The 11048-nt window shown below is 40.5% G+C and overlaps 1 protein-coding gene across 5 annotated transcripts in view; it reads left to right on the forward strand.

The window, feature by feature from the left end:
- The first annotated feature begins 935 nt into the window (after window positions 1-935).
- si:ch211-278j3.3 (E3 ubiquitin-protein ligase RNF19A) overlaps window positions 936-11048 on the forward strand; it is a 19406-nt gene continuing 9293 nt past the window's right edge. For 3 of the 5 annotated variants that reach the window (XM_034900011.1, XM_034900010.1, XM_034900007.1), the window contains exons 1-3: window positions 936-1177; window positions 7513-8111; window positions 8855-9345. In XM_034900011.1, coding sequence (XP_034755902.1) covers window positions 7959-8111; window positions 8855-9345 — 644 coding nt within the window. In that variant the 5' untranslated portion in view covers window positions 936-1177; window positions 7513-7958. Of the gene's footprint in view, window positions 1178-7512; window positions 8112-8854; window positions 9346-11048 lie in introns of those variants that run through there. The other 2 variants (XM_034900008.1, XM_034900009.1) reach the window with 2 other exon arrangements.

An 11048-nucleotide genomic window follows, 5' to 3' on the forward strand; every position in this document is an offset into this window, starting at 1 on the left:
AATTTCCGGTTGCTGTACCTCACTGAATTGTTGTAGTTGTAGTTCTCAAATATAGACTACATAGTAACTGAAAAAGCCATATCATACTTAATTATTTTACAGTTCTGGGCTTGCATGTGTCAGTTATTTAAACAGATGTCGGGCCCATACAGTCTATGGTCAGTCCCACAAAAAATGTACCTTCTTGTATATTTACATAGAAAAATATGTAAGCAGCCACTTCCACTAATACCATGTAAATCCTAAACAATAAGATAAAAGCCCAATAGAGAATTCAAAGTGATGGAGATTCAATGTAATACAATGTAACAATGTAGGGAGTGAAAAAAAACCTGCCTGTAGAATATGGGATTGGTGCAAATGTTGCATCATTTGGCATAATGTCTTGCGACAATTTAGGTCCTTACCTGCATGACCAAGGAATCAAAAGTCCGAAAAAATCAAGGACTGGGAGCGGAACTCTGTGACAACTTTCAATTGTCCTAAGATGGTTTAAAATAAATTGTATTATTTGAATTGTTCATTGTAATTCATGCACACCGCAATCCCACAAATTAGAATAGTAAGACTGTGTGTTCTATGTGTCACTAAATTAACGATGCAGTGTTTTTTTTTTCTTTAACTGGAGCCACATGGCCTCTGAAGGTGCGCAGAGATCCCTAAGGAAACGTCATCTTTGAGCATTGGACCTAAGATGTAATTACCTTTTTTTAATATTAGTCTAAATAATTAACAGGAATCTTGCCATATTTGTTTGACAGGGGCAAAATCCAGGAAGAGATGGGAAGGGGTTTTATATTTGGCATGAAAACATGTGAGTATGGTACTGGACATCTCTGAATAGGAGATCCTGGGATTCTGCGCATCCCATTGGTTGATGTCACTGCAGTGCCTCCCCTCAGGCCGCCGCGCAGTAAGCCATCGGTCTGCTGCTGCATACTGGAGGAGGATGGGGGGGAGGGGGGGACTCTCCTCAACGCGGAACTCCTCTCCTCAGCTCGCTCCTGCACTGGACTGGACCTGACCATCGTCCCCAGCCTCTCTGCAGCTTTTGACGGTCCGATGTGTTTAGTGTGGAGCAGTGAAGAGGAGGAGACGGGGACATCTGAGTGCTGCTGCTCGAGGGGAGGAGCCAGTTGTTGATTCTACGCTGCAAAGAGAGGCGCCGCACAGAGAGGTAAGATAGCCTACCGCTTACGTAATAGACATGATTGTGTGTTTTATCTGCAGACTTTGAAAAGCGCGTAGACGGCTTTGTTTTCGCCATTCCTCGTGTTTATGAGGGATCATATGGGGAGCTGGAGGGGAATGCGAATACGCACAGCCTTTTAAAACATGCCACTCCCTGCAATAGCATGATGCTCTGGATAGAACCTCCTTTACATTATTAAAATGGAAGTATGGAAATGTGGAAATTATTATTTTTTAATAAATGTGTAGCTTACGCAAGGCTGCCTTTGATCAGTCCGCTTTCATAATTCCTTTAGTACCTTTAGTACCTTTAGTTTGCAATTGCAACCCCAATATGGCCTGTCTTTGTGGTTTCTTGTGTTATTTGGTTAAATACAATTTTTATTTAATTCATTGATAATTCACTTATTTCCACTGTAGAGTTAAACATATGGATCAGTTATGAAATTCCACACCAATATAGACTACTGTAATATGACATCATAAAGAAAACAATTCCTCATATTGTGGTTATTCAAGAACATAAGGTAGCACAGGCTGCCAGAGGTCAGGCGCCACATGGTGCAGAAACAGAATATTTTGGCCAGGGATTCCGCGGTGTGTGTGTGTGTGTGCGTGTGTGAGAGGCTGAGGTTACTCTCATGCCTCGGAAACCCGCATTGCTGATGTGGTCTTGTGTCCAGTGAAGAGATATTTAAGAGGGTGTATTATCAGGTTTCCCAGAACTCAACATCGGACATCCTCTCTGTTCAATGATTGCATAGCAACAGCTTGTTAACAAGTGTCTTCGAAAAACGCCTCAGAACTGCGGAGATAAAATACTGTGATATGGTTCATTCAAAGAACAAAATACAGAAAAAAAAGGTGTCCCGTTTCTTGCCAGTCTGGCATTTCAAAGTAGGGGAAATGCTTCGGGCAGATATTGGTTGTGTAATAATCCCATCTGTCATTGTCATATATATCATCAATAGGCAGAGTTCCACACTTTAGACTCTAACTAGTCATACTATGTGATGTGAAATCAGAAAGGCGATATTAAATCATACATAACTTTCACATTAAAGTTAATTTACACAATTACTTACAGTGCATTTTGTCCATATTTATTGAGTATGATTTGAAATAATATTTTGATACAGTAGTAGGGCTTCACTCCTTTAATGTATTTTACTTCTTTATTCTTTTGTAATTTGAATTTAGATGAGTTAATGATAGTAGGCCTACACCTTTTGGGAGTACAAGGTGTTCATCATAAACAGTGCCTTGAGGATCCTAGAGGCATATTTTAAAGAGCTACTCCAGCAATTTAGTATTTCACTTTCATAAAGTCTGTCTCTTGTGGGTCCCCAAAAAAGAATGGTCAAAAATAGGAGCATCAGAGCCTTTCCTGACTTTATGTCCGTAATGTGGTTCAAGCTGCAAAAACACTGGATCCTATTCCCATAATGCAACCAATAGCATCATGCCATTTGACTTTCCTTGCCTAGTAAATGGTTTTTTTAACTCCATGTTTCCAGTTTGTGACACACACAGTGGTGACTGGTCATTACACCAGGAAGAAATGCAAACAAATGGTATGTTATTTTTCCTATAATTTATAATCTTCTATCAATATGACCTTTTCCTCAATTGTATATAATTTGTACTAGGATTTTATTACATATTCACTGGTTTGGCCCTGCCTTGCTTCAGACTGCGTTCTCCCATGTTCACGGTATGCTACTGTAGCCTTAATGTGGGGCTATGCAATGTGCCGTGTACGTGGGAAACGATAAATTTGCATGCTCAGAGTGTTAGGGTGTTTAATGTTGATCACACAAATTTGATGCCCAGTGGGAATGACAGCCCGTAGCCCCACGACAGCGTCATTTCATATTTCAGACTTGATTTGCTATCTGTCTGTCTGGTGCGGCACCAACATTAGTATGCAAGAAGAGCAAGAGGGGAGATTGTCTCATTGTTGCTAGCTAACTTGAGAAAGTTAATGAAATGAATTTCATTCTCGGTTTAAACCTTTAAAAGAAACATCAAAGCACTTTTCCTCTTCAGCCCACCTACAGGTTGGAAGCGGAATTGTCCGTTACCGCTGTCACATTGGAACTACAGATCCGCTACCCGATCTGGTTAACTATAGTGCGGTTATAGCTGGTAGACATCACTCAAACTGATAGTAAATGTAACAGGAGTTTCACTTGGAGTGGTTAGCATACTAGATAAATCATCAAAAGTTTGCCCAGGGTGAAAATGATCTTTTAAAATGGTTGGTGGCCGCCCAATTTTTTACATATAAAAATACAACTGGGAACGTTTCAACTGACATACTTTCTGTTCAAAGTCTCCGAGCTGAGAAAACCCTTATAACATCATCAGGCTTAAAGTGTCATTAACGTGTAAGATCAGTGGAATGCCCCTTTAAACGTTTTTACCTGCATTACATTTTTTTTCTAGAAATGTGTTGAGTGTGTGCTGAGTTTGCTGTCTGTGTGAATCAGCATGCTGAATCATGTCAGTAGGTAAGAAAACTAGACTGCAGCCAAAGCCTTTGTACATTATGTAATGATGTCCGCTGAAGCTTGGCACAAGGGATCAGTTTTCTTTCACCTGTTGGAAATAAATTAAAGATGAGTGTGTGGTGCTTTGAATTAAGACTAAGACATGTGGCTGAAGTTTTTGTATTAGTGCGCTGGTGTAGCTAATAGTTCACAGAACAGGTGTCGGTCGGTGGTAAACTGCTTCAGCAGGTAACAAGGTCAAACAGCCATCTTGTCTAAGACGTACACAATAGTGCTATTTTCTAATTACTTTGGGAATGATAGATTTGATAACAATAACTAGTCCAGTACATTATCTGTAAATTATACAGATTTAATAAATAAGTACAGTATGTCTTACAGCACATTTGTCTGTTATACACTTTACTGTATTTAGGGTAGAATTTCCACGCGCTTACAAGCTCTTTGTGCTCTGGCACAGAAATAAGTTTCTAGGACATATTCTGAATTTGTCCTTTAGTTCTCTGTAATCCCCCGAAGATGCCTTAAGAATTTTAATTATTGTAAAGGGAAAGGCTGTGTAGCCGGATTGTTAATTCTCTTTTGCCAAGAGTTCTCTTGAAAGTGAAGTTGAATATGAAACATCAAAAGGAGGGCTGGTGTCCTGTAGCGTAAGGAGGGGACGTCAAATCTTGAAGTGTGTCTTTGGCCTCAGGAGCATTTTATGATGGACTGAAAACTCACAGGCGTGCTTTTGCATCCCGCTCGTACTAGTTGGTAAGGAAATCATTAAGCTGTAAACCTAAGATGTACTTTCTCTTCCCAAGCAGCGTGTGTGTCCATCCCTCGTGTTGTTAACTCCCTTGAGCCCTCTGAGGGATGTCGTTAACGACGGCGTTGCCGGACTAACAGTGGTGACCCATTTGTCCATGTGACTCGTCTGTTGCGCCACGCTCCACTCTATTGCCACGCTTTACGTCATGCAACTTCACCGTGCACGCGAAGTATTCCGGGAAGGCGCCGCTGCATTTGAAAAAAAAATGCTGCGCGTGAAAAAGATGTCCGATGCCCATCTTTATGCAAATGAATCTGTTGACTATCCAGTGGAAGTAGACGGAAATCTTTCAAACCGACATTTGTCAATTTGAACGAAGACAAATTCAGCAACTGTATGGCTTATTTCTTTGTTAAAATGTTTTCAGAAACACGTTTTTCACGTAATTTGTAAAGTATGAGCTTGTATTCGGTCCGAGCCACCATGATAGTGGTTTGAAATTCTCGAGCAGCCAGCCCCACGTGACACGTTCGTCCAATCAGCTGCCGGTCAGGGGCGTGGAGCAACCATGGATGTATTAGGTCACGACACCACGCTTCAGTCACGTCGCTAAAATGGATCAGCACTGTAAGACAATGCATGCGCTGTGACAAAAATGCATTTACCCACCTGCATAAATATAGAGGAGATGGTGAATATCTTCATATCAAGAAATGGTGGGGTGTCCTTTAATAAAGGAAATTACAATTTGTCACATCACATATGTCAGAGCAGGAAAGAGTTTGTAAGACTTGTTTATGGACATTGTTGCTAGCTGTGTGACTTTGTCAATGTATACTTTGTGCTGTCTGACTCTGGGAAACAAAAAGCTTTGAATGTGTTCATAAACACCTCTCATCTGGCCAGTTCATACTCCCAGAGATTTCTGGAAGAAAACCAGGACCACAGCCTTATTTGGAGGCCATGTTGGGTTTTGCAAATCACAATTGTATTATTTAATTTCTGGCGTAAGATTGACTTGCACCATTAGATGTTATCTTGACAAAATTGTTCGATCTGTTAATTTATTTGAATATTTGGTTCATACACATTTATTAAGTTTATTTCTTAAAATATTGTTTCTAAGAGGATCTTTACGTTTTGCTTGGACAAATGTCCAGACTCTTTGTCCATCCCTGTTAAAAAATATGAAGCACAGCCTCTGGTCATTGCAATTACTTTGATATTCAGATTTACTGTACTAGATTTGACAAGATTACAACGTGAAACAGTTTAGGATCATTAAATAGCTGATAATCTATCATCATATCATATTTAATGCCGTATTCCATTGTCTGATTTGACGCAGTGACAATATGGAGACAGCTGTTTTAATTGGTCTGGGATTGCATGAATCACCTCCTGCTCTGTTTGCTCTCTGGGCCGGATTATGAAAGCTTGCTGCTGCCTAATGGAGACACAATGAGTTGTCTTTGCTGTCTATCTCTTCTGCCTCACCCTCCATCTCCCATGATCCTTTTTGTCAAACCAGTCACAACTGTGACCAGTCCGGTCCATCTGCTCTTTGTGTCTCATGGCTGTGACCTTATTGCTCATCTGAGTCTAAGGCTGTGTGACGGGCATGCCGGGTTGCAGAGACCCAATGCACTTGTTGTCTTTTCTGTTGGAATTGTATTCCATATAAAAGACTAACAGTGGATTTTATATAGAGAATTAGGAGGAAAACGGGATAGTTATCTTGGAAATTGCTATTTTTGTGACATTATTAATAGGTCAGATTTTAAGTAATTGTTTCTGCTTAGATTTTGAGTAAACAAAAGAGACCAAGCACACTATTTAATACATAATATGTCTTGTATTTTATGTTGGGTAGTTTTGCAGTAATTAAATGTAAAGAAGTTGCCAATGATGATACATATATAACAAATAAAACACCATAGTACAGATTGAGCCAGCTATATTTTTTTATATAATATTAGTGTTGTTGTTCTGTATAATAGGATTCTGAATTTGCAGCCAGAGGGGAAAAATGTATAGATATTATTTATATTCATGTTATGGGGGTTCACGGAGAGGTTTTATTAACATAAGAAATGTTCAAAAGAGAATGAAAGTTCAATTACAATATGAATCAAAAGCTGTGGCATAATACATGGTCGACAGCAATGCTTTTAAATATTTTATTACATCTGTAATCACATTTCGTTACACTGTTGTAAATGGCTTAATGTGGGGCTTGACAATACGGTTTAGATCTGAGTAATTTGGTAGCCGACAGCGCATGTCGACACATCCCAGGTTAAAGGTTGGCCATGGGGCCTTTGTTGCATGTCATACTGTACCTCCCCCCCATTTCTTTACTATGCTCTGTCAAATAAAAGAGAAAACGTAAAAAAGAAAAAGAAAAATGGCTTTAGATCACCAAAACTACTTGCAACCCTTCGGCCGAGTTGCACATGTTGACAGGTTGGGACCAGTTAAACCAAAGATCGTACCAAATAAAGAAATAGTTTTTGAGTTCTTCACGAGAACAGAGCATACATGAATTAAGTCAGGTCATTTGTGGAATTTTGTATAGCAGAAATATGTTTTTTTTTGCTTGACCGGGAGCCCCTGATATCAATATCACAGAGATTAAATTAAAATCCAATTCCAGATATTCATAATAATAATGTAGAATCTGTTTGGATATGTATACCGTACATCATAATATGAAAGATATGTGCGTAATGTAATTACATACAAAATATGGTAATTTATGTGATGTTGAATGCAATTAATTGTGTTACTACTATTATAATGCATTACATCAAACAATTTTTTACATTTTATAATTTTCTTGGAACACACAATATAACCAAATCGTCATAATGCCATTCCACAGAACTGTGAATTATAATATAATTATATTGAATTATCGCATAGCCTCTGATGCGTTTAGCTGCTGCAGTTTCACATAGGGACTTCTTTGGATAACACAATATGTAATGGCCGAATGCACGTCCCATCCTTTCGGATTCACTCTAATTTAGTCATGATTGTGTTTGTTTCCAGGCTGAGGGACTGTTCGCAGTGAAGAGGAGGCCTATAATGATGAAGAACAGTCAGCCGGTTCAGGACTAGCTCAGACCGAGGGAACTGCAGTGGAGGTGGAGAAGGAAGAGGAGGGGGGGGGGGGAGAAAACCCGAAGACCAGACCTCGGAAAGACTAGTGATGTTCCCCTCTGACAGGGATTACCTCCTTTCTGTCGTCTACCTCTCCATCTCTCCCGCTTTTCTTCCCTCACACAGCAGAGCAGCCGCCAAGCTCCGAGACTCTGAGCAGTGACAGCTCACTGTGCGCACACACGCACACACACACACACACACACACACACACACACACACACACACACACACACACACACACACACACACACACACGCACACACACTTTCGCATCCTGCTCATGATAGTTGGCCTGCCCTCCTCAGCCACTGCTCCTGCTCTACTTCTAAACCATGAAGAGGCCCAAGCAGCAGACAGGGCCGCTGAGCTTCCTAAACTTCTTCAGCAGAAAGCCCAAATCGGAGCCGAAGGCCGAGAGGCCGGTGGAGGCCTGGCCCAGAGAGGAGGTGGCAATCACCCTGACCCCGAGCGAGCATCCAGAGCAGGTAAGACTGAGGAAATCTCCTAATTTTGTTTCAGCTTTGGGAAGACTTGGTAAGTTTGAGTTAAGCCGTTTTCTTTTCAATAAATTGAAAAAGACCATTAAGGTCCGTTAACAAGTCTCATTTTATCAGTAGTGCTGTCTTTTTAAACACAGACAGAAATCTGGTAATTTGGTGGTTGGAATACTTGGGGATGTGTAAGATGTTTTTATTCATCATTCTTTTCACAAATTATTTCCATCACCATTATCATTATAAATTTTACTATCATTTTGAAATAACATAATACTGTATATATGTATTATTAGTTCATTATCCCTCCATATGAGATACACTGTATGTCTAGTTTTGTTGCCAGAATCACGAAAGAAAGCAGAAGCCGAAGAGAGGCTGTAGATCATTAACTCTGAATATATTAACTTCTGCTTGCTTCCTCCATCTCCCATACTGTTAGCCCCAATCCATTAGAGTGTTTATTTAATTAATTGGTAATTTGGAGAAATTATGTTGCCAAGAAACCAAGTAGACAAAGTATGCACCTACATACACAATCAGCATTGCAGACTTCCATTAGAAATGCGAGGCTGTTCCATTTGCTTTCATGTATTTCTTAAACTAAACCATTTATGAACAGCAGCACGATAGTCTCACAACTCTACTCGTGACCCTGCGTTTCACCCTTTGCTGGAGAACAAATGTGTACATGATTGGCTTTTGTAAATCAGCAGCTCTGTAACTGTTGACAGGATCTCAGCCTCACCCCAGAAGAGGCTGGAGAATCAGGAGTTTCTGGAGGAGAAAGAGGAGAAGGAGGAGGTCCGCCAGCAGTGGCGGAGGTAGGCGAGGACGGGGCCGCCACAGCTGAGTGCGTGGGCGGGGTCAGCTGCGGCTCCACTGGGGTCCTGTCCCTATCCTCCTCCAGCCAGGAGCAGCTATTGGATGAACATCTGGAGGAGTGCCCACTGTGCCTTCTCAGTCAACCGCGTTGCCACTTCCCACGACTCAGCTCCTGTTCCCACCGAACATGCTCCGACTGCCTCCGCCAGTACCTGCGCATTGAGATAACAGAGAGCCGGGTGGGCATCGCGTGCCCTCAGTGCCCTGAGACACTGGCGCCACTGGATGTCCGTGCCATCCTGGATGACCGAGCGCTGCTGGAGCGGTTTGAGGAGTACCAGTTGAGGCGCTTCCTGGCTGCTGACCCAGATACACGTTGGTGCCCTGCGCCTGACTGCAGGTGAGAATCAGACCACCAAAAAAAATCAACGAGATTTAAAAAAATAAATAATTATAAATAGTTTCATGCAAATTTACACCGAAAAATAACTCAAAATCATGGTCTTATTCTGGTATGTAGACAGTTAAATAACAACGTTTAGGGGACGATAATTTAATAAGGGAGAGGAAATAGACATGAACAATGAAAATAATGGCTTCTCTAGATTGTGTAAACTTGTAGAAAAATTCACTATTTATTTGACTTTATCTTGAGTCACACAGTAACAATTTACATGACTGTAATTAGAATGTTACAATTTGGCAGCTATTGTTTAAACCCTGTCATCCCACCAACGGCTTTATGTTGTAAAACACAAGACTTGGAGTACTCTTAAGTGTCAGTATGATTGACTGAGCTTTGAAAAAGATGAATTGACAGCAAAGTGAAAGGTCTGTTTGAGCTTTACATGTATCCGAAGACTGTTAAAAGTTTGATGTGAACAAATAATTTTGAAAATCCTGAAACAAGCAGACTGGTTGTGGCCTCTTTCCAAAGCAGGCCTCTTTCCAATTTATATCTACACCTTGTATCTACCTTTTTCATAATCTATGTAACATTGTATGTATGAATGTAACTATCTACATTTATCTGGCCATTTGATTTTCTCTTGCTCCCTGAGGATAAATGTGTATTACATCATAGTTTGAAGCACAGCTTTGATATAATTTAATTGCAGAATCGATTTAAGACATTATCATAAATCAGTCAGGGAGAAATCCCAGTGCAACCACGACATGTGTTCTGTGTTAACTCAACTTTTCTGCTGCAACATGTACAGACACCAATCCATTGCTGAATCATCTTAATGTTCACAAAGGGGTAACAGGATAGGGCTGCTGATGGGAAATCATAATGTGTGTGTGTGTGTGTGTGCATGTTGTGTGTGTGTCCAGTGAATATCTGTGGTCAAAAAGCATGTATGCACCACGGTTCAGAAATCAGTGGTAGACTGTCTGTCTCCTCGACTGTCAGTGCTCAGTGTTCGCTCATGATAAATGAGTGGAGCAAAAATCGATACGCCAATCTGTCCGATGCTGTGGTGAATTAAATGTAACTCAGAGAAACATGATCGGATTTCGAAAGTTTCTACAGCAAATCTGCACAATTATGACTGTTTAAAACATCTTTACAAGTGGAGGTCAGTGGAGTTTCAAATTTGAAATGACTACTGGTTCCCACATAGAAGATCCTTTGAAGTGGTGCCCCATTATGTAAACTGGTTACAGTTATGGTCCGTGTATTCCCATGCTTCAACATACACACATTCCTCCAGGTCTTAGTGACAGAAGCTTAGCTGGAGATTATGTCAATCTGAGAAAGTGTGGCAAAATGTGGTGCCTCGTGTACATGCACACACTCAAGTCTGTTTTTTTAGCTGCATGTGTGATGCTACTATACTGTAGGTGGTTTCAAATGAGAAGCTGCAAGGGATTTTTCAGCCTACACAGACAGAATCCGCAGTAAAAGTATTTCAAGTGGAAATCTTTCTGGACCTGTGTTGTCAAATAAAAATATATCTAACATTTCCAAACTCGGACACTTGAGGAAGAACTTTTGGAAATTCCCTCAAAAATTCTTTAGGCCCACAAGAAATGAACAGGGACCAGAGGGGGGATTCTATTAGAATATATATATATATATATATATATATATATATATAT

The sequence above is a fragment of the Etheostoma cragini genome, chromosome 18, assembly GCF_013103735.1.
Source record: "Etheostoma cragini isolate CJK2018 chromosome 18, CSU_Ecrag_1.0, whole genome shotgun sequence".
NCBI lineage: Eukaryota > Metazoa > Chordata > Actinopteri > Perciformes > Percidae > Etheostoma > Etheostoma cragini.